The sequence below is a fragment of the Cydia amplana genome, chromosome Z (genome assembly GCF_948474715.1).
Source record: "Cydia amplana chromosome Z, ilCydAmpl1.1, whole genome shotgun sequence".
Taxonomy (NCBI): Eukaryota; Metazoa; Arthropoda; class Insecta; order Lepidoptera; family Tortricidae; genus Cydia; species Cydia amplana.
Window position 1 is genome coordinate 31,516,492 of NC_086096.1, and position 25,925 is coordinate 31,542,416.

Below are 25,925 nucleotides of genomic sequence, written 5' to 3' on the forward strand. Positions count from 1 at the left end.
AAATTAAAATACTGCGTAAATTTATGTAATGATTCGGAAAATTTATTAGTTTTACTATTGAAATAATATATAGGAACAAACAGAATTTGTTTAACCCTTAATCTGTGAGCTGTCGAATGTTTTGTAGACATTTGGCAGCACTATGCATTTAAGGGTTAAGCATTTGAACACTTGTTAAATGCCAATTGGTGGTAACTAGTAACTAGAATACGTAAAACGAGACGAGAGAGACAGGCATTAACTATAGCTGAAGTTCAGGGAGCTTCTTCAGCTGTTGATAGTAGAGTCAGACAAGTAAATCTGTCCTTGTGGTTTATTTGCAGAACAAAAGATTCATTTTAAGATGATAGTGTAGTGGGGAGTGATACCCTGCAGTGACAGCTTCGCACAAGAATGGTACAGGCGGACGCTAGGACTATATAGTCAGTGTCGCCTAACTATGAGAATGTTATATATTTGAAATTGATGAAAAATTGTCATGGTATGGATGTAATACGGGAACTGAGAAGCTCATCTAAGGAACATGTCGAATGTGAAACATGCATTCCCGAACATTTCCGATCCCCACCCTTTTCCAATATTATTGTTCTTCACTCACTGACAATTCAATTAACCCACGTGCAATTTTCCTCAATGCAGTTCCGGTACTTACATTTATATTATCGACACACGATGCGCGGCTCTAACGTTACGCTTATAAAGTTTACGTACCGACAAGCGCTTACGCCGTTGACCTAGAGACTATTATTACTTAATCCGCGCGGAAACAGTCCTTGTCGGTCTGCACTGCGGACAGTCCATGCGCGCCGTTGTCTTGTATAAACGACTTCTTGTACAGCCTAGTGCGGTGATATTACGTCATGAATCGATATTGTTTAGTGGTTGTTTTTAATGATAAAGACCTTTATTTTTAACATTGTTGTGTGTAAAAAATATGTTAATTTTTGGCATTTTCGAAATAAATTAAAGTTGGATAAGAACAAAGCCAAATTGAGAAGATTTTTACCATAAATTGTAGATATCGATATCACTATTTGCAATCCCTAAACTTTTTATTAGTTGTTTACTTAAAATTTGCTCTGGCGTGTGAGTGAGCGTCTTTGCGGACTAGGTCCGGCGGCCAAAAGGTTAAACGGTGGTTAGCATAGGACCTAAAAAGTATATTGAGATAGATTTTACTTAGAAATGCATTGAAAATTATAACTTATATTAATGTTTACAGTACATTGCTGCTCGGTACATGTGGAAAAAATTAATCACGGGGTCATAGAGTCAGACCAAGAAAAGTCTGCAGCGGATTTGACAGCCCTCGCAGTGCCAGTGTTATTTTAAACGTCAAACTTCTATGAAATGATGACGTGTAAATAACACTTGCACTGCGTGGGCTATCAAATCCGCTGCAGACTTTTCTTGGTCTGACTCTAATTAAGTGTAACTTAAAAAAACATCTTAATTAATGATAAGACGGGTAAATTCTATATCTGGTTTAATTTATTGCCCGTATTTGACTTACACACTGTATGTACATTAGTTTAGTCTGTCAAGCCATTTCAGTGAGTAGAAAAAAAGCGGCAAATTTAAAAATGTAGGCGCGAAGGGTTGTTGTCCCATAGAAAATTTGAATTTCGCTCCTTTTTCTACTGACAAATATGTTTGACAGACTATAATCGCTTATTGCCTATAGTGTTAAAGGACTGTCTCATTTCAAACATATATAGAGAGAATCATCCAATCTTTGTCTTACACTAGTACTAGCACCCAAAAGAAAAGGATGAATATAATTTTTTTTGTTCCTATTTACTGACACAATGGTTTGACCAACTATATTTTATTTAAGAACTCTACGAGCCTCTTTGTACGTCAAACGAAGCAGCCCATAGATACAGATTCATGCCTTGCCGAGCAGTTGTTTTTTTTCAGTTCAACTTGAAAATGATAACATTTTGCTCTTGAATTAGTAATGGTAATTTTACAATTGATATTATTTATAAGATATTATAGTTTATAGGAAGTGTGGTATGTTATGTGTAGTGAAATTTAAAAGTGTCCCAGAAAGTTGTTGTTATGTGTCAGTGAATTAATACAATACGAGATACAAATTCTCATAGATAGAATCATGATTATAAGTATCATAGACTCGTGTAGGTAATGTTAACTCAAGTTAAGTAGTTCACAATTGTGCAAAAAAACCAGAAAATTGAACTTACGACTTAAACAGGTATGTAAATAATTTGATTATATTTATTTATTTTTCGCTAGACCCTGTCAGCTGTGGTGTACAGAGTACAGAAATCAAAGAAAAAAAAAGTCTTTATTTCTTAGGCCCACTTGCACCATTCCACTAACCCGGGGTTATGCGGCTAAACGGGTTGGCATTTGAATCACGCATTGTAGGAAACGCGTAGTTTTTTTTATACGTGTTTGAAGTTACGTGTGACGGAACGAAATACAGTGCCAGATTCACCGTTAGGTACGACGACGAGCGAAGCGAGGAGTGTTAGGTATCTTGCGTTCACAACACACCCGACTCGCTGTCAATAAAGTAATACAGTGGTCAAAAACATGTATACGGACAAAGTGCTCAAAAATATGTACATATACGAAATTTTCTAAGTCCTAATTGTCCCTTTCGTACACTTTGGTTGTTTTATTGAACATAACCTCAATAAATAAAAAAAAATGTTTCGTAGTAACTATTGATTTCCTAACTTTGGGGAGGGGTCGGGGGGGTTCCTACCCCTTCCCCCTCCCTCCCCCCTGCCTATAATGCGTGATTCGAATGCAACCCCGCTTTATTACCTAATTTACCTACTGTAGAATATTTACTTACTTAAAAAAAATCTGATCTATAATATCACGTTACTACGTACCCAGTATAAAACAAAGTCGCTTCCCGTTGTCTGTCTGTCCCTATGTATGCTTAGATCTTTAAAACTACGCAACGGATTTTGATGCGTTTTGTTATATGTAATAGATAGAGTGATCCAAGGGGAAGCTTTATGTATAATTTGTGAACCCCTGCGAAGCCGGGGCGGGTCGCTAGTAATAATCTAATCCAATATTGTCATATTCATATTACATAATGAGGCAAAGCGTAGGTATAGGTGCCTAGCTAAGATCAACTCGCGAATTGAATACCAACGAGTAAGTAGTAGAGTAAAAAGCTCACCAATCGCACGCCTTCGCGCAGCGCATTCATGTCGTCGGGATGGTGGAAATAGTTAGGATGGATGCGCGGCGGGTCGGCGAAGTGGGCGCTGCGCAGCGTCAGGCGGCCCACGCTGCGTGGCCGGATCAGCACGGGGTTCATGGCAAACGAGCGCAATCGCGCCTCTACGGGCATGCTCCCGTAGGTCTTCCAGAACCACTCGTCGGTAACTCCTGTTTAAAAACCTTCGCTATAAACGTGTTTAAAAGTTAACAGTTGGTTCATGGAACTATTATTTAAAAAAATCTAAGCCTATGATGCTTTTATTATACTTTCATTGTACCTTAGGTACTTTATCACGTACTTATTCAGCCACGGCGACTGCTGTCAACTCCATTGCCGTCAGTTATTATTATTAGAGGCGGAGATATAAAGAACAAGTAGTGTAGTGCATCATAATAGTTATTTTCGATACAAGTGCGAAAAAGAGGAAATTCGAAACGAGTGGCGATAAATTAAAACACGACCGAAGGGAGTGTTTTAAATCGACACGAGTTGCGAATTACCTATTCGCACGTGTATCGACCAACGTTTTACAGTACATATGGCACTTTAAAGTTTCGACATACGCACGAAAAGTGCTATTTTACGCACTAGTGCGGAAAAGTAGCCCCATGTGTACTGTAAATAACTATTTCGATACAAGTGCGCTACAACGCTCGCTCGCTCGAGGAGAGGATCGCACGAAAAGGGCTATTTTACGCACTACTTAGTGCGTGAAAATAGGGCCATATGTACTGTAAATAACTATTCGGTGAGTTTAAAGGAATTCCAGCAGTGCACTTCTATCATCTAATATTTTTACATTGGAATATTGAAATATAATACCTACCCCAACTACTAAAGTGAGCACACACGCACGCGCGCGCACTCACACACACAAACACACCCACACACACACACACACCCACACACACACCCACACCCACTCACACACACACACACACACATACACACACGCATAGTCTGTAATTTAGTTCTTAATATACTTACTCAATGTAACATAGTTATACTAATATTCATATTACAATGTATTACAATGTTCTAATTAGTTACCAATTAACAATTGTAAGAGCGAGGCTTTCTGATACAGGTACACTACACCTACTAGAAGGTCTCAACTCAACCCCTATGTATTACTTTAGGTTGAATGAAAATAAAAATTATTATATTATATGACTGTAGGTATAGGTATTATTCAATTGCACTCTTCATGATTTTGGCATAACGTAAACAAAACTTTACTGGTTAACTGCCTTGCGCAGTTAAAACTTAAAATATATCTACTCTTACCTACACAGACTCTATTTATTAAACAAAACTGGAACAATATTTTACAGCCATTTATATTGTTAGTTCTCCTGTTGTTGAAATTGCGATAGTGGTTTGTTTGTAAAGACCGATATTGCTTCCTTCGCTTTACACGGTGGAATAACGACGAATATCTTAGCTTTGCAGCGAAACCCACTATTTAAGCGAGCGCTCGGTAGATGGCGCTAGAATGCAAATTGTAAGCTTATTGGGAAAATGTCACACGGGGGGCTGACGCGAAAGATATTAATTATTAAAGTTGTTTATTAGGTATTTATTCTAAATAAAACATGTAGGTACACACGGTACACATTGTACGTTTTTGATTCGTAGCATAAGCATATTGTCTACGTTGTAAAAGTGATCTGTTTGATTAAGGTTCAGTTTCTGTTACTACCATTTACATCATGCTTTTTTTTTAATGGGGCACTGAGGGTAGCTACCAGGTCCAAAATGGCCTATTCTAGGAGACTTTCCCTAACCTTTTAATTAGCATTTTGGATTTTAGGTATAGCTGGTCAACCAAATCTTGTCAGTAAAAAAAGGCGCGAAATTCAAATTTTCTATGGGACGATATCCCTTCGCGCCTACATTTTTCAAATTTGCCGCCTTGTTCTACTGTCAAGATCTGGTTGACCAATTATACCTACCTATCTACGGATTATGGAAAAAAGTGGCTGCTCTCCGTGGGACTCTATTTAAAAAATCCGATTTATACTATACCTACATATGATATGAAGGTAAATTAACTCCATTACTCATTTTTTTGATCCAATAAATTCTGTTTTGGATATACACCATCCCATGTGGCAAAAAGGCCATCCATGCATATTTTGAAAAAGTATGTCATATCTAAATCTGTCCTATTTATGCAGCCCATCCAACAAATTGCTGAGTAAGAGCCTTTCTTTTATAACGTCACTCTTCTCGATTCAGCGCTGATCTTCCCACTGCTATTTGTCGTTTGCCTGATAGCCGAAAACTTGTTTTGTCCAATTCCCGTTTTTTAACGAGACTATGTTCATGACATGATTCAATTATGTATGAGAGTACGTATAATAACAATGTAACAAACCTAGTAAAACCTTTTGGTAAGTTGTATAAAAACACCTCCTTTATTTATAAAACTTAACAAACCTTTGTTTAATCTTGTTCCTTTTCTATCAAACGCAAATCTCAAAATGACAGATAACACAAAAGAAGGGCTTGTTAGACTTGACAAGCGTTTATAAATAACGCCATAGTAAGAAATTGATACCCAGCAATCCTCGTAAGACCCCCAGCATGTCGCCGGCAAGCGAGCCGGCACCCATGACTAGTTCGATGTCGGGGCGGGTCGCTGCGTGGTCCTCCGTGAATCTGGTCCGGCTAAATGCCAAACCCGCCGCTCCGCCTGGGAGCGTCAGAGGCCCCGTACCCGCTAGATACGCCATTGCTGACAGTGGCGACGCTGCCGTGAGCTAGGGGTACAAAATAATAAATCACTTCACTACATAGTATAAAACAAAGTCGCTTCCCGCTATCTGTCTGTCTGTATGCTTAGATCTTTAAAACTACGTAACGGATTTTGATGCGGTTTTTTTAATAGATAGAGTGATTCAAGAGGAAGGTTTATGTATAATTTGTTAACCCGTGCGAAGCTAGTTAATAATATGACAATTTTACAGATCGATCTACTACGTCCCACAGTAAGTCAGGGCCGTACCCAGAGTTGAATTTTAGATAGGGCAGCCGTAATTACGGGTTATTCCCACTAGTTACCACCAGTGGTACCAGTGGTAACTACTGGGAATTTTTTTTTCCCTCCTTTTACCGCTGGTAAATACTGGGAATTTTTATTCCCAGTAGTTACCACCAAAATTTTGTTAGAGTTAAATACTAATAAAAACAGTATAAAATATGTAGTATAGTATGAATAAAGAGTGAATTAATTATAATTATAAGTCGATTAAAGTTTTAGTAAACTGCCTTAAAAGTGACCTAACCTATTGAAACAGTTTAACCAGTACTAGTACAAAAACTATAATATATGTAAGGAAAAATTTAATAATCCATTTAGATTACATACATTATAGTAAATATTTTTAAGGAATAATCTTTATTTTGTTGCGCTCGCTATTTGACAGCGCCGACCACGTTGCGAACGCTAGGGGGCGCTGCCATCGTGCACGGTCCCAATAGAGTGATTTTGAATTACCTAATACAATCACTTGAAAAATATGTACGTATTCACGCCGACAAAGTGGTGAAACGGAAAACATTCATAACTCAGAAACCAATATTTGTGATAAATACACAAATAAATGCTTTTACCAGGATTAGAACCCGGGACCTCCCGCTTCGTAGGCAGGGTCACTACTATACCGACTTGGCTAGGAGGCCGTCGAAAAATATATATTTTATTTTCGTGTCGATCTCTTATTACAATTTTGAATTAAGGTTTTAATTCCAAATTATTTATTCGTTAAACATAGGTAGACTGTACAAGTTGTACAACTACAACAACTAGGTCTTTAACTTTAAAGTTTTAATTTTAGAGTCCCGTACCTACGTGTCTCTTCCACGGTGTTTCAGTTCAAGGGCGATAGATAGGTACATAAGTGTTAAACGTCTTTTTAAACGTCAGTCAGAGATATAGGTTAGGTACATTTATATTGCATTACAGTAATTTAATCATGTTGGGTAAATAGGTAGGTACTACGGCTATGGCGTAATGAAAAGATCCGGACGCGTACAGCCGTACACACGACCATTATTCAGAGAAAGTAGTATTTTTTCAGTGTAAATATTGGGTTGGAAAGTTGTAAGGTTCTAAGGCATGACCATTAGATAAATTACCCAGTGAATTGAGGTTAATTTTAATTTATATTAAAAGTCTAGCTGCATACTTAGTTTCACCTACATGTAAACTTAAAATAGGATAATAATCAACTAAATATGAACTAAAACTGCTTTTGATAGACAACGAATTGACACAGTGATGACGAAATCTTACGTACAACCAATAGGTACAACTAAAAACATACAAAATTAAACAGTTTAATATGTTTTCATGTTTTCAGTGTGAGTAAATAAAATTAGTAGGTACCTTATTATAATGCTCGCCTTAAAATTATTAAAATTGAAAATCTACAAAAATAAATGTCTTACATCGTTAACACAAAGTCGAGAATCATTCACAATGAATGCGTTTCCCGAGAATGTGACGTGGTCCTGGAGATTGTATCCCACTGGAAGGTCCAGTATGGGCGTGATGCCTGTTTCTAAAAGATGCTGTTGTGGACCGATGCCCGACACCATAAGAAGCTGCGCGGAACCGATTGTGCCCGCGGCCAATATTACTTCGCGCCGCGCTCTAACTCGATACCTAAAAAAAATAAGCCTTATTTTACGTTACCCGAATTGATGGTGGGTTCCTTCTACATCGAGTGGTTTGGCAATCCAAGGAAAAATGTATTTCCCAAGGCTCCCAAAATTTATGCACACCTCCTGGGATTGCGCAAACTCGGTTTACACGCATTTAGGACCAAGTAAAGGTATTATAACGATTTCCAGCTAGCTGGGAATTAATTCCTCCAAACGCTTTTTTGGATCTATTTAGATTGGCCTTGAGGTATGTACTTATTATAGTAGTTTATGCAACAGTGATATAATAAGGGTTCTTAAAATTCAAGGGTCGAAGTTACAAAACGAGACGTAGTCGAGTTTTGTAAAAAAAGACCCGAGAATTTTAAGAACCAATTATGAGCTGTTGCATACATTACTTTTTCTATGACAGCTGCAGCAAAAAAAAAAGAAAAAAAAAAAAGTTATTATAAAAAAAAAAAGAGTTATTATTAAAAAAAAAAGGTTATTATTTAAAAAAAATTGAGTTATTATTTAAAAAAATATTGTAAATGAAAACATACCTCTTTCAATCAAGATGATCGGAACTTGTATCTTTAAAAAAAATAAAGCAGTTGTATTATACTCATAAGATGACTGCTAGCAGTCATCTTATGAGCCTATAGACAAAGTATTCAAATGACATTGCTTTAGATATCACTGTCAGTCATTTAATTGACACATTTAAGTGCTGGAGTAGAAAAAAATAATAATATTATTGAATTAAGTATTAATAGGTAGATAGTTTAATTTAACATCTCGTTCATTCTATCTTTCTTAGGGTTCCGTACCCAAAGGGTAAAAACGGGACCCTATTACTAAGACTCCGCTGGCCGTCCGTCCGTCCGTCCGTCCGTCCGTCCGTCCGTCCGTCTGTCACCAGGCTGTATCTCACGAACCGTGATAACTAGACAGTTGAAATTTTCACAGATGATGTATTTCTGTTGCCGCTATAACAACAAATACTAAAAACAGAATAAAATAAAGATTTAAGTGGGGCTCCCATACAACAAACGTGATTTTTGACTGAAGTTAAGCAACGTCGGGCGGGGTCAGTACTTGGATGGGTGACCGTTTTTTGCTTGTTTTGCTCTATTTTTTGTTGATGGTGCGGAACCCTCCGTGCGCGAGTCCGACTCGCACTTGGTCGGTTTTTTTTTTCTTAATTTTTATAGAGGGTTTCGTACACTCGTGGTGACGATGCCAGCCTCATAGGGGAGTTTGATTACTAACTTTAACAAAGTACCTAGCCAGTTTGGACAATTAATAGTAAATTACATACCTGATGTTACGTTTTAAGAACTCAACTCCATAAGTGATCTTAGTTTTAGGATCGACTAGCAGTTTTGTTGCTGTGGAATATTTCGATACCTTTAAGTTCGGTCGAAAGCGGACAGGTTCCAGAAAGGCTTTGGAAGTGCTGCATCTTCGGCCTTTCCTCATCGTGGCTTGGGGCTTAGAGAACCCTATAACATTTTCTCCATTTGGATCGTTCCATTCATAACCGAGTTCTTCCCCGGCTCTTCGAAAAATACTCTCAAGGGGAGACCGGTACGGGGCATAGTCAATATCCATGTATCCTCCCCTGCCGTGATACGAAGAATTCATTAGTTCAGGAATTCTAATATTTTCCGACTTTTTAAAATAAGGCAACAGTTCGTAATAGCTCCAGCCAGTGTTGCCCATTCGCGCCCAGTCATTATAGTCATCCGGATGTCCTCGTTGATAGATAAGAAAGTTTAATACGCTGCTGCCACCAAGCACTTTTCCTCGGGGTAAGAAACACACTTTTCCTCGGAGATCTTTGCAAGCTTTTCTTTGAGGCTCTGAGGTGTAGCCCCAATTCATCGGAGTCAGAGATAGGAAAGATGCAAATATGGGGATGTCTGAGAAAAAAATTTCGTTGCCTCCGGCTTCCAGTAACAAAACTTTCCATGTTTTTACTTCGGTCAATCTATTTGCTAGGACGCACCCCGCCGAGCCGGCTCCAACAATTATGAAATCGAACTCTTCTTGGTCATGAGGGGTATAATCTGGCGGAAACCCTTCTCTCGGATTACGGGGTAATGGCCTAAAAATATCGGTCCAGAAATCAAACACTTTAGATATATCCGTTGCGTTTATTATGACAATGGAATAGAAAAATAGTATTCGTCGCATTTTGGGTATGGAGCTTTTTTAAATCTCATTTCTTTGTCTAGTCCTGAAACAAAACACACATTGAAAATTGTGCAATTTTACGCGGGCATTTAAATACCCGTAGGCACCATTATGATTTCAATAATTTTACACTTCAATCAATTAATCTCAATTGTAATCAGCATAGGTAATAGGTATAGGTAGGTATACATTTTCCCTCTGACTGTTATAAATCCTCCGTTTTCTGATCTATATCCATAATCCTATCCTTTTGTCTGTCTATACCTACCAGCATTGCTGGTCCAGCAATCTATGTCAACGCCCTATGTCAACAACCTATGTCTAAAATGATATAAAATCAACTAGGTATAAAAATAAATAAGACCATAAGTAAAGGGGCCCCAGATTACCAGTACGCCGGACGATATCAGCCTGTCAGCTAAACGCAAAAAGTGACAGTTACGAACAACTGACAGGCTGATATCGCCTGACAAATTGGTAATCTGTGTGCGAAGGTACCTCCTGCTTTATTTTGATCTTGTCTCGATTTTTAGTGTTCCGTATAAAACTTTGTTGACTTATGGGATCACTTCGGTCTTGTTTGGTTATTTCGGTCTTGGTTATTTTTTGTACTGGATAATAACTGTCAACGGTAAATATTTGACATCATTTGGTTTATTCGATTCGATTTGTTGACGCCACCCACGTGACACATCATTATAAATACGTACCTAATCTAATATTATGTTCAAATGAAGTCCACGCAACACAATCTTAAATTCAAATACAGTTAGCATTGAGTATAGATAGTATAGGAATTGAAATATCTGTAACGGCCAAATAAGTAGTCGTCTATCGCAACACATCCTTATTCTTATGGTAAGAAAGCCATGTTGCAAATTGCAATACTTGCTATATATTTGGTCATTATCATTTCATGCTGACTGTACAGTCGCCATCAGATATATCGGAGCGGCCAAGGGCCCATAAATATCTGAACACTCCTATATTGTTAAGGCGGAGTGCGTGTTCAGTCAGATATTTGTCGAGCGAGCATGCGAACCTGCGGGAAGAAGTAGCTCCGAAATATAACAAATACCTTTAAGTATATTGTCTAAATAAAAGACAACCGAGATAATCGTATTGATGACTACATTTATAGGCAGACACAAAAGGCATTGTAATCTCGGTATTTCAAGGTCGCTGTTTCTCGATTCCGCTGGCTTGTCTCTATGTACTGAGAATATTAATAACATTTTACGCACTTGTTCGATACTAATCAGGGAACCATGTCTCGTCATTAACTGCGATAAGTTCCCCTTTAACTTGTTACTTAGTAAAATTGCTTGCTTGCGATTACGTCTGCGTAGAATAAACTACATGGTAATTATGCGGTATTCTAGATCTCTGCCCCGGAATCTGACTTTTTAGTGTCCCAAACTTTCTGGTCATTGCAACCCAACGGAGGTATCTGGAATATAATAATATTTACCTATAAGTTATGCTCTTATAAGTTTGAATGATTAAATTGCTAGGTACACTAGCTAAAAGGTATTTAGGAAAAAGCTGTTGAGGATAAACATATGGTTTTCTGAATTAAACGTTGCCGTGTACCTATCGACAAAAATCAAAAAGTTGAAGTTGTGTTTCAACTGAGCTCCAACATTTTTTCCTTATTAAAATTAAAGGTTACCTAACTTGATGGTCAGCGTTTTTCGACGCCTGAGCCGGAAGAAGCAGTCGACGTTTATAAAATGGCAATTTCATCGACTCTCATTTCAACGTGTAAGTGCTTTAATAACGGATTAGAATTGAAATAATGGAAAAGGGTATCAAAAACATTAATTACAAAATAATAGGCTTTTATTCAGTAGGTATAAATGCATAATTATTTACTCCCGACAATTTCATTTTGACCCTCATATTAAATGGGCTAAAATTTGCTTGAACTTCAATTGCAACATTTTGTTAAAAATGAGATTAAATTGATATCAACCAAGGTCTGGGTGTCAGACAAAGCGCGCTATTGTGGAGTCGGAGTCGCAAAGTTACGAAATGGTTCTCACTGTTAGAGGAACGGTTCACGCATCTGTTTGGATTGCTTGTTTATCTTGGAATCCATTACTACCCCGAATCCGGTCGAAAGTTGGGTGGTTATACGTTAAAAGGATTTATATGTTCGTAAACCAGTAAACTACTATACATCTAATGGTACGTGTTTAAAAGTGAATGTTGATGTCTATACAAAATGCCGGGTGGCATTTTAAGGGGCCGTAGGTTAAGAGCGCAGATTTTGATAAATCGTATAAATATATAGTTTGTAGCTTTCTAATAGACCCCGAAGGCTAATCCTATTGTCTATTGTTAAGAAAAACCGCTCGTGCCACGTGCCACAACCACCTGCATAAAAAATCGGTACTTCGGTTACTGAGTACCGGCGAGTCGAACGCTACAGAACCAGTCTAAAATGTGTCATCGAGATGCGTAACAAAGGCGCGTTATCGGAGAGCGCACCTACACTGGTTTTTTGAGCGTTGGACTAGCCCGCGCTCAGGTGCCAAATAGAATAATTAGGACCCTTTTTTGCAGGTAAGTAGCACGTGCGGTTTTACTGAACAATAGACAATAGGATAAGCCTTCGGGGTCTACTAGAAAGCTACAAACTATACCTCGTTTTTAGATAACAATACGGTTGCCAAAAAAATGATTAGCAAACTTGAAAATTTCCTCTAGGCACTTCAGCGTTTCGAATCCTGTTTTTAGGGTTCCGTAGCCAAATGGCAAAAAACGGAACCCTTATGGATTCGTCATGTCTGTCTGTCTGTCTGTCTGTCTGTCTGTCCGTCCGTCTGTCCGTCCGTATGTCACAGCCACTTTTTTCCGAAACTATAAGAACTATACTGTTGAAACTTGGTAAGTAGATGTATTCTGTGAACCGCATTAAGATTTTCACAGAAAAATAGAAAAAAAAACAATAAATTTTGGGGGTTCCCCATACTTAGAACTGAAACTCAAAAATTTTTTTTTCATCAAACCCATACGTGTGGGGTATCTATGGATAGGTCTTCAAAAATAATATTGAGGTTTCTAATATCATTTTTTTCTAAACTGAATAGTTTGTGCGAGAGACACTTCCAAAGTGGTAAAATGTGTGTCCCCTCCCCTGTAACTTCTAAAATAAGAGAATGATAAAACTAAAAAAAATATATGATGTACATTACTATGCAAACTTCCACCGAAAATTGGTTTGAACGAGATCTAGTAAGTAGTTTTTTTTTAATACGTCATAAATCCCCTAAATACGGAACCCTTCATGGACGAGTCCGACTCGCACTTGGCCGCTTTTTTTTACTTTCGATCGATAGGAGAAAAAAAACACGAACATAGGTAATACGCACTTAAAAATTTGTTACAATTTATGCCCAAAAGTTAAAAATATGAATATTGGTTCTAAAAATGCGCAATTTGATTTTAAGGGAACTCAGCGAAGACTTTTTTGATTTTCTAAACACAACAAATTAAAATTCGAAAACATGATAACTATCCGCGGTCCCATGCTACGCTACGCTGACAAAGTCGTAAAATAAAAATAAGTTTTTTTTAGGGTGGCTCCCCTACATGAAGATGATTTTTTTTCGCTTCAACCCTATAGTGTGGGGTGTCGTTGGATAGGTCTTTTAGGGTGTGTGTGTGTGTGCGTGTGTGTATGAGAGATCGTGTGAGTGCAGGCGATTATGATGTACTTTTCGGAACTTATTATTTGTGAAGTTAAATGAGTACGAGTGCCTGTGTAACATACCATTTTCTCGTGGAACAGAGATGAGAAGTCAATTAGCTGAACATATTTGGATGCGTCGTTTCTGTAACGACCTAATCTTACAGAGCCCCTAGGGGTTTGATTCCCTTGTATACATATATTTTGTACTATGTAGAGCGTAGTGGGCGATTCTCAGAGATGACGTTCGGTGCCTGACTTCGGTGCCGAATTTTATTTTTTACTTATTTGATACACAACTTTATTTCCTAAAATCTAGCCTTAATATAAAAAATATTGGTAGTGGAGGCCTCCATTAGAACCTTATAGTTTCTATGATATTTGAGATTTAAAAAACACCGAAATCATGTGCAGGCACTGAAATCAATTTGCGTCACCGAATTCAAAAATGCTTACACAGAAATCACACTTCAATTTTATATCTAAATTATATTATAATTTATTAATATTTTTTATTCTTATTTGATGATAAGATTGATAAGCGATGTAGCGAGGCGAATGATATAGCATAGTTTACATAAATTTAATAAATAGTACCTTTGTTTACTCAAGATTTTAAAATAACCAAGTTGCGGCTTATGAAACAACATCTCTAGAAGATATCCCACACTATTTGACTATCCTCATACAATAGGGCGATGTATGGTCCTGAAACGAGTTTCAGACATATCGACCACAAATTCGCACATAAGTACTATGAAGAAGAAAATGTTTGTTTCACACAATCCAACGGCACACTCATCAAAAAGAAACTTATGTTACCTACACCCGATAAACAAGATACTTTTGAGTGGTGTTCAATGCTCAAAAATATTTAATGCACTTATAAAATAATGTAAACAATACGAAAAATATGTATTTTGCTAGACTTATAAATATGTATTATTTTTGAATGACAGAGGTTTAAAGCGTGAACTCCCTCAATTTAAAACTATTTGAAGTTGTTGATTAATGCTTAAAGATCAAATCACCTATTAATTATGATCTCCTGCACCCTCACACACTTGAGCCAAATTGTAACTCCGATATTTAAACATAAATACATCAGACATTGGCTATGTTGAATTTGTGTTCATGGCTATGCTTTAGAAATATTGATCAGTAGGTACGTTCAGTGCCTTTGAAGCGATCTCGACAATAGAAGGCCACTTTATTTGTAATCCCTTGTTTTGTGGGTGCACCTTGCATAGTATGTAAAAACACAAGTTATTTTGAACGAAGTGGAATTAACTGCATTTATTTAATATGGCTGACACTAATATGGTTTAAAGGTATCGTGGTGTAGGGTCTCAAGTGATACAGAGGACAAATTTACATAATATACTCCATTGGTTTGCAGATAAATCAAGACAACAGCGAAAAGAGAGAAAGAAACATTAGGTCTACGATTTTCAATTCAACATACGTCTCGTGAAAAATAAACACTACTCATTGTAAACTAGTGATTTTGTTTACTTATACTATGACTTAATTTAGGTACAAGCATAGTTTTACGTTTATAAAGAGTATCTTGAACTTTTTAGGTGTGATAAGTTAGAAAATAAAGTACAACAAACTAGTTTACAAAGCAGGATTTGAATTCGGTGATCACTTTCTTGATATCGGTGGTCAAAAAATCCACCGAAACCAAGGAAATCAACACCAGTGATGTCAAAATTAATCGCTTTTTAGCAATTACAGAAATAGTATGAATGATACAGAGGAGATGTAATAATGGTGGGTTTAGGTAATTTCGAGGATTTCTTAATCACTTGCATAACGATAAATGCACTAAAACTGTGGGAGAAAATTGCACCACCGATCTCAAAAAAACATAGAACCAAATCCACCGAATGACAGAGAAACATTTAAAAAATTACCTTAGTATACTGTGACTGCACTTCTACTTTATTCAACGGTTAAGGCACAACTAAAGCATACTTTGTATGAGCCACTGAGAAAGTTGTAGACCACTTTGTAAGAGTACCGACATGGTTTGTAAATTACACCGAAATCAGTCAATAGCTCGGGACACATCGTAAATTCAATGTGTTGAGCAAACTAGTTAACTCAGTTAACTAATACCTTATGCGTGAACACCGATAATAACTCCGATATAATGACCCATCTTGAGTAATAATTTTATGTTTCAAAAAATCTGGGCGCGGGGCACGCCCACCGAACATCATTTTTCGCATTTGGATATGTTTTTAATGTATTATATAAATAATAAATAAATAGTTTGATAGTGTCCCAGACAGAGTATATGCTGAAAATCATGCCTGAATTAATTCAGATTTATTGAACAGTAAAATCAATAACTTTATGCCCCGGACACGTAAAAATGGCCCTCCTGAGAAATGCCCTAGTATATTAATATTACACATAAATTCACATTCTTACGTCAAGCAATAACATTCGGTCAAATTTCGGTGTTCTCTTATTTGAGTAGGTACCTATTTAATCATTGTCGCGTACCTATTCTTGCGCTTATCTGGAAGATTATACCTAATAGTTGTAAGTATTAACGCACATGATAATTATAAGAAGTTACGTAATGTAACAGGTAATATTTTTCAAAAGTATTTTAGAAATGTATGAATGCACAAATTCTTATTTAATATTCGTGGAATTTTTGATTGATTGCTTTTACGTTGGCTGTGAACTAGTTACGGAATTTAATTGTGAAATACTAATTAACTTAATCAAGCGTTACTTTTCGATATTCTATTGTAATTATTATAGGCTACACGCATGCAATTCAGATTACATAATTGTAAAACGTTGTATATTTTTGGCTTATGCATGCAAATTAAATGTCCTCGACGGGTACGCGCCGCAAAAAGAAAATAAATACGAGTGTAACAAACCACCACTGGTATGTCGTCTATTCGATATTACCTACGCTTATCCGAAAACATTCTATGAATTGTTTGGTTTGAAAATTGATTAAAGTGCCTTAAGAGGGGGCCATAAAGCTAGGAAGTTAGAAAGAATAAAAAAATATGGCGCGCCGCGCAACTTGCGACATAAGTAAGTCCCACAGTAAGCTGAATAAGGCTTGTGTTGTGGGTAGGTATAGGTACTTAGACAAAGATATAATATAATATATAAATGTTTATTAATATGTATCTACTTAAATACATAGAAAACACCTAGGACTCAGTACTCATCGCACAAATAAATGCCCTTACCGGGATTTGAACGCGGGATTTGTCTGTCTGTCCGTTTGTCACAGCCAATTTGCTGCGAAACTAGGTACTGTAGCGATTGAGTTGAAATATGGTAGATAGGTATATATAAAATACATAAACTTAAATTCATCTTTAACGGGGGACCACTTTAGGAGGGCCAATGGAAATAATATTGACCTATAATTATTGACCGCGTAATTTCTTTACTACTAAGTGGTAATTGTTAATACTTTTATGTTAACCGCTATATAGTTTCGATTGGCACCTGCCTATTGAAACTATTGTCCACCTTGTACCTACATGTTTGTCGACACAATGTTTATGCTGCATGCGTCACCTCGTAAATGGTGTGGCATGTATACGAACAATTAACACGTTGCTGTGACCCAGCTACCGAGGCGAGGCGAGGCCTGGGCTCTATTATTTTCATAGCTGACAGAGCTCTCGTTTGAGATGAACCAGTATACGTACTAAATTCTACTGAATAGTTAAAGATCACGATTTCTGGCTTAATGAATGACGGGAGTGGTGTATGAGCATTAGGAATGATAATGTTGTGCATTAGCAGAAAGGACGACTACAACAGCCATTCGATTCAGATAAGTACCTAAAAAAGCTACGTATAAATCGTGAAATAATCGCCGTGTATTTAGGGTCCATAATCAACCTTTTAGAGTTTCGCCATATCCATGTCATTCATAAGCATTGTCATAGAGTAATAAGTAAGCATGTTTTGTTACCAAAACGCTTATTATTTTCGCAGTCGACATCTTGCGTTAAGTAGCGGACTTATTTATGTATGCTATTACGTAACAAAACCCGCATCGAAATCAGTCCATCTGTTGGAGAGCTACGATGCCACAGACACAGACACACAGACATTAGCGTCAATCATATAACAATACGAGTAACACCGCTCTTTTTAGGTCTGGGGTTAAAAATAACTTTGCCGTTTATTTATTTATTTGAACTTTGTTACACAAAAATGACTTTGCATTCTGATACATATAAAATCTTTCCCAAAATAAGCAAGCCATGAAATCTGTTGGCGAACTCGTGCTAATCAAACCAATGTCGTACAATACTTGTTGTCAATTAACACTGTAGTAAAAAGTGCAAATTAGAGCGTCTTTAAAAAAATCCGCAAAAATCATACCGAGTTTGTTTTACAAAATAAAGAAATAGTTTTTGTTGATAAAAAATATGTTCTTGGGCTGCTGGTGTACTTAACTAGGTACATTAACAATATGTTTAAATGAGTGCTCCAATATTCTCAATTAATATATTTGCGGAATTTGCAGTCGAAACTCTGGGATCGTGGTGTTCAGGCGGCCACAAACTAGTTCGGCAGCCCAAAAATTTTTCGAGGTCACCGGGGACCGTAGGGCTGGCTTGTTCCTCGCCCAACGGATCGGCATAGCCATCCAAACGGGAACGCAGCCAGCCTTATGGGAACCCTTCCACAGAGATCGGACCTAATATATACATATTGGGCTAGGTCACCCATATTACGTCATATATATTTCTTAGGCATTAGTTTTATTTTTGTAGATAGTTTTAATTTTAGGTTACTTTTTATTGTAAGTTTGTTATTAATTATGTTTATGGTTTTAATAAATATAGGTACATTAGGGTACACCCCAGTCGCAAAAGGTATTCATTCAATTGCGGCATTGACTTAAAACACCCTAATTATACTAATAAAATAAATATTTAATAAATTGGCGTTTCCTTCCATTTCGTAAAATTATATTTCACTATGAAGTTTAGGTACGCACGAAAATTTCACGTACTGAAATAGATTTATAATAATTAAAGTTAATATTCACTGATTTTACGGCTATGTTTAAACCCATGACCTAATAAAATAAATCAAAATCATAACCGTATAACATATATTTTCAATATTCAGTTAATCATTATAGTAAAAAATATTGACACAGAATGCACATTTCATAAGTTCAAATTCTTGTCAGCCAGAATGTAACATTACATCACATTAGCAACTATGAAGGTTTTAACATATAGTTATGTATGTATGTATGTTTAAACTCTTTATTGTACAAAACACAAATTTATGGCACAAAGTTATACTTATGTACCTAGCGCAAATCAGGTAGGTAGCGACGCGACGTGCCATCATTATCATATATCACGTGCTTTCGGCTTCGCAAGTCTCATGAGCGAACTGATATTACGTCGGCCTATGTCACGGTCCTTTGTTCTTCTGCTTGATATAGTAGCTACGTGAGCTGGACCGGAGATAACCTACTTGTTGTCCAACTCATTGGTACGTAGGTACTACCAAATAACATTAAAACTAGAATTTACACCCGACCTTACTATGTACCTATGTATGTGTATGCTAGATAGGTATAATATGTACTATAATGAAAAATAAGGTTTTAGCAAAAATTTCATTTTAGGTACAAGCTTTTATCGCTGACTGTACTTTTCTTACGACAGACAACTAATACTCATCGAGACAATTCTAAAAACCTCTAACACAATTAGGTTGCGTTGTTTCATCACAGAGTTCCTATGGCCACCTCCTGTCTCCATCATCAGATCAGCTCGATGGTACCATAATATTGCATTGTCACCGGACTTACATGTGTATGCAAAATTTCAGATCAATCGGAAACCGGGAAGTGGATCAAATTTAACTTGCAAGATTCCATTACATAGTTACATACAGGTCGACCTAATAAAAGCTTGTTAATATATACGTTCATATAGCGTATTTAGGATATACTCATACTGTATAATAACACTTTATAAACCTACACGTATAATCTTTCAAAATTGGGAAAAATGTAGTACTAGTATGTCTCCTGGTCATAAAAACGAATCGTTTGACATTGATTCCTAATCCTCAGTCGACAAAATCGAGGTAGAGAATAGATAATTATAGAAACATACCTTTTATTATCTATGTAAAATCAAAATAATTGGGTGAATGAATTATGATATATTAGTAATGTAGTATGTGTATGTGCTTGGTATGTGCGTTTAATTCTACATTCCTACATATTACGTAGCTATAATATATGTTTTACCGCAGCATCGAACGAAACATTATGATTTATGAATTTTATGATTATTGAGGTGACAAGCGCCTCGCTTCAATGACCAGGCTGCATTTTTAACCAACTCATAAAAACAAACTTAAATGAAAAAATAAACCGAGAGTATAGACTTTTTAAACTGTTGCGTGTTACTTTGCTCCATTCAGGTAAAGTTACATAGAAAGCAGTACAGATGTCTTTACCATTAGAGGTGCAGCGATGCAAAATCAATACGCGTATTATGGTGTCACACTACGACACACCGTGTACTGTATACGAATAGGAATGTTCACTGTGTACGAGTTCAGTTTATTAGGTATACACCTACCTACGTAATGGATGTAAATGGTGAATTTGTAAATTCCATCCCTGATGGGCGGCGTGCTCACGGTATATTCTCATGTATAGGTATTTATTAACCATACACTCTCGAATACATAAATAAGTTAGTACATAAATAGAAGGCTTACTGAATTTACCCTTTACCCTCATGACGTAACATACATTTCCATTCTAATTTCGGCGGGTATGGGATTAGGTATATTAATGAAATATGGAATCTATACTCGTAAATCTCGTAACCCATGTACCTCGCGTTCGGTGACTCGGTGGTATTCACCACGAATGAAAATAATAATAAAAATAGAATGAAAATAGTAATTGGAATTAGGTACTCACCTAATTCAGTGGCAAAGCGTCCATAAAACTCGATTCCTTCTGCACATATTCCTACAATTCTCAAAGAAAAAGCTCGCCGCAATGGCTCCTGCTGCGTCGGCCGAGAATGTTTAACTGTCCGTCACGATCTAGCGAATGCAAAAGTTGTTTTTTTTTTGTATAACTGAATCCTATAAGATTTTATTCAGTATGAAACTAGTTTAACCTACAAATTAATGAACATTTTATTCTGCTGTTTTATAGTTTAAACTCTGCGGGGCGATTTTCGAATTTCGGTCGCTCTATTTCATCAATCGGTGGAAAACGGCGAAATGCAAATTTTTGAAATATGGGCTAGGTATATTTGCTATAGAGTTGAGGTACCTCTACGTACTCGTATGTAGGTATAACAGTTATGTCGATATTTCATTTTTGGTAGAAAAACGTTTAGGTTTAGATGTACATACACTTAGGTACATTTTTATCTCTGTCGTGTCGTTGTACTTAGGACTATGGTAGTATCGGAATGTGATATGAAATATGAATCCGCACTAAAGCGAGCAAAGTCCCCACGTTAGCTGGAAAATCGTTTGTAGTTGAGCGCTTTTAGGTTTACTTACACTTCGGAAGCCCTTCACAATGCAGCCGTAAGGTAGAGCCAGACCAAAACAAGTCTGCAACGATTTTGATAGCACACGCAGTGCAAGTGTTATCTATGTCATACCTGGTCATACCTAATTTCATAGAAGGTTGACGTTTAAAATAACTTTTTTTTTTCTTTTTTTTTTTTTTTGTTATTAATGTGTATTTTTAGAGTGAGTTGACGAAGCCTGTTGCGGATTTTATCGCTGTAGTTTTTTGTGACGATGCCTGTAGCTGATTGTAAATTTGTGTTTACCTGACGAAGCCTGCGTTGCGGATATAAAAGTATGGTCTCTGAATAAACTAATTATAAAATAACACTTCCTCTCCTGTGTTATTTTCTATCTTTTTCTTGCTTTATCCATTTCTTTTTTCCTAATTCTATTCTTTCCACATTGAATGAGCTTTTAAGTATGTTAATTTCTTGTATGGCTTTAAGTATGCCTCACGCTACACCGGGTCGGAGCTTCTGACGCTTCGTTTTCTATGGAAAGCACCTCGTGATCACCGATCAGCCGTCATGAGCCGGTGTAGCTTTATTTGACGTTCATAAGCGCATTGTAATATGTCTTCTTGAATAAACTATCTTTTATCTTTATCTAATCGAATACCTTTAAACGAGCAATTCTTGTTTATTTATTTATATATATATTTCGGGAATCTCGGAAATGGCTCTAACGATTTCGATGAAACGATGCTACATGGGGGTTTTCGGGGGCGTCTTATCACTGGGAAAACGCGCATTTTCGAGTTTTTATATGTTTTCCGAGTAAAGCTCGGTCTCCCAGATATTCTTATTTTATATAGCGTGAGTCATCCTTTATTCATATTAATGATAATAATAAAATCCACACAATCCAGTGACGGTAATAGGGTTCCGTCATTATGCAGTTTTGTCGTCTAATTGCATATTCGGCTACCGCAACCACATAATCGGTGACATAATGACACAGGTCTAAATGGCCGCACATTGACCTTCTATTTACACTATGAATAAGTTTAACCTTCAATGATTAGGTATTATTACGTGACGACCTTGATTGTTTGATCATTCTTTAACCTTCGTGATGATTATTTATTACAAAGTTATAAATTGGGTCCTTTACAGGGCAAATATGGTGTTAATTTCAAATTAATTTTGTAGTGTTATGAATATGTGATTGATTACAGAGATACATAGTAGGTATCTCTAACGTTAGTTTTTTAACCGCCTTCATTTATACACCATTGTCCTCTAGCTAATGGTTTTCAGCCAACTAGGAACCCTTTTATTTTCGCCATCTCCGGCTGTCCGTCTGCGTCAAAATGATTCTTTCCTATATGAAGATTTTATATATGATAATATCTTTGAACAATTTTCCTTAATTTATTTAGAATTATACATAGAATCGAGAAGATTTCATTTCATTTATTCAATATTGCATTGTCATGTACATAATAAGTGTTACGTTATAATATTTTATTGTATTTGAGTTGTTTAAATAAAAGCATCCCTATGCGATCTTCCGGCTGACTAACTAAACAAAATTTCAGGTCATTGGTACGCCACACCAGACCACCATCTACCTACAGACGTCTAGGGCCAAATAAAATACAATAAAATAACTGTGTTGAGAATTTCTTTTTTAAGGAAGTTTATTTAGCTAGCTACTTGTAGTTCATTCATTTACAGCTAAACGTAAGTAATTTAATTGTGAAAGTAGGTACCTACTTAGCTGTAATGTAGCAGGTGTAGCAACATACTGTAACTGCTTTATATAATAAAGTGGAGGAATTATAATCAGCTGAAAACCAGATGGATGAACGCTGAAACCGGTTCAATGGTGACGCAAGTATAGCCAGGTCGGTGGCTTTGAAACTGGACGCAAGGACCGGAAAACCCCTCTTTACGCTTAATCCTATCCATTCGGTAACCCAATCAATTCGGTTACCGTATCATTCGGTAACCCTATCATACTGTTACCTGATTGTAACGGTAAGCTTATTGAAACGGTAACCTTAACCTTTAACCGAGTTAATCTCAAAACCCCATCGCGTTAGGGTTTTTGTTAGGGGTTTTTAACCGGTTTTTATTCAGTTATGGTAACCTTTATTATCGGTTGCTTATTGGTTTGCTACATTCGTATTTAGTGATGTGCCGTCAGTCAAATACCTACTAAAAGAAAAAGTTAATTTATTAATAGAACTAATAGTTTATTTTGTTATTTTTGTATTTTTTTTTAATTTTGCATATTTTAATGTTTTTGTTTATTTTAATGTTTTTGTTTATTTTACTTATTTCATTTATTTTATTTGTCATTAATTTTGTTAATTTTATTTATATAATTTATTTTGATTATTTTGATTATTTTATTTATTTTGTTTATTTTTTTTTATTTTTTATTTTATGTATTTGATTTACTTTATTTACTTTATTTACTTTATTTACTTTATTTACTTTATTTACTTTATTTACCTTATATACCTTATTTACCTTATTTACCTTATTTACCTTATTTACTTTATTTACCTTATTTACTTTATTTATTTATTTATTTTATTTATTTTATTTATTTTATTTATTTTATTTATTTTATTTATTTTATTTATTTTATTTATTTTATTTATTTTATTTATTTTATTTATTTTATTTATTTTATTTATTTTATTTATTTTATTTATTTTATTTATTTTATTTATTTTATTTATTTTATTTATTTTATTTATTTTATTTATTTTATTTATTTTATTTATTTTATTTATTTTATTTATTTTATTTATTTTATTTATTTTATTTATTTTATTTATTTTATTTATTTTATTTATTTTATTTATTTTATTTATTTTATTTATTTTATTTATTTTATTTATTTTATTTATTTTATTTATTTTATTTATTTTATTTATTTTATTTATTTTATTTATTTTATTTATTTTATTTATTTTATTTATTTTATTTATTTTATTTATTTTACTTATTTTACTTATTTTATTTATTTTATTTATTTTATTTATTTTATTTATTTTATTTATTTTATTTATTTTATTTATTTTATTTATTTTATTTATTTTATTTATTTTATTTATTTTATTTATTTTATTTATTTTATTTATTTTATTTATTTTATTTATTTTATTTATTTTATTTATTTTATTTATTTTATTTATTTTATTTATTTTATTTATTTTATTTATTTTATTTATTTTGTTTATTTTATTTATTTTATTTATTTTGTTTATTTTATTTATCTTATTTATTTTATTAGGATAAAGTTCATTTATTTAACTTAAAAGGTAATAATAAAAAAACATTACAACTAACGGGTAAATCCACGGTGACTCACGTTACTTTGTAGTCACTATTCCTAACAATCTTGTCGTATATTTGAGATCAAGAGCTTTCTACGTCGAAAACTTGATAATAATATCACAGAGTACATTACTGCGAATCATTTATCGAAGTACTTTTTCTCCATCAAATTATAAAAATTGGAGAAAAGTCGAAAATAACTCCATGACTCACGTTACAAGAAATGGACACGGAGTTTTACGCCTTTTGTGTTTATTGATTTCCCTTTGATTATTGAATGAATTAGTTTTAACAAAATAACAAAACAATGACATAAATATGCAAGCTTCTTTAATAGTTAACCAAATAAAATCAAAGATACACCCTTATTTAAATAAAATATAAAACCTTACGAACTCACGTTACAGCGATTTCGTGAATCACGTTACTTGCGACTACCTAGAATATTTTGATATTTTTTATCATTTCTAGCAAACAAATAGCATATTTTTTACTTATTATTATTAGAATTAGAACTTTTCTGATACGTTATTTAGCTCTACCCAAAGCTTGGCGATTAATTAACATCGAAGATGAGGATGCAATTGAACTATCTAAGGCTCTTGCTTATTCAGCTTTTTTCTTTGATCTATATGTTTTTCAACTCTTTTTCTGGTTTTTTCTCTTTCATCCTTTATAAATTGGTTTTTCTTTTTTTGAGTCATGTTATCTAGCAACTTCTTCTTTTGCCTGATTTTTTGGCGGCAAGCCTATGTTTTTTCTTATACTCTTCGTACTTTCCGTCGTCTTTCAGCTTCTGTCTTCTTCTTTTTGCCCTTTCTGCCGCTGGTAGAGGCATTGTAGCTACAAAATACATTCAAATATTTAGTTACTCGCTTTACAGTTGCAACAACGCGATTCACTGTGACTCACGTTACAAGTATCTCAAGTCATGTATTTCTATAAAATAACACTTATGCGGAGAAATAAACCGCGAGAATGACACCATCTAAGCCCAATCATACACATAGTTCAATATAAGTTCGTTTGTCCAAAACTTCAGTACAGTAAATGAAAAATATTGTTTTTTACGTTACTCACGTTACTCAACGACATGCAATTTTCATTCACCTCTTACATATTTTTCTTTCAACTTATGATAATTGTAATCAAAGTAACGCGTGAATAATTTAATAGACAACAGATAAATAAAGGTTACTTACCTCTTCTTTGCGTAAAAATCAATTAAAGTCGTAATATTTATAATCACTTATCTTACGTTCGTAGTTGATTCCGCAAG

The 25,925-nt window shown here is 35.1% G+C and overlaps 1 protein-coding gene across 1 annotated transcript in view; it reads right to left on the reverse strand.

Moving 5' to 3' along the window:
• Positions 1-25,925, reverse strand: part of LOC134661098 (glucose dehydrogenase [FAD, quinone]-like) — a 41,277-nt gene that overhangs the window by 2,079 nt on the left and 13,273 nt on the right. Inside the window, exons 2-5 of the mRNA XM_063517036.1 lie at positions 9,186-10,106; positions 7,670-7,886; positions 5,778-5,979; positions 3,170-3,381 (exon numbers count right to left, since the gene is read on the reverse strand). Coding sequence (XP_063373106.1) covers positions 3,170-3,381; positions 5,778-5,979; positions 7,670-7,886; positions 9,186-10,063 — 1,509 coding nt within the window. The 5' untranslated portion in view covers positions 10,064-10,106. The remainder of the gene's footprint in view (positions 1-3,169; positions 3,382-5,777; positions 5,980-7,669; positions 7,887-9,185; positions 10,107-25,925) is intronic.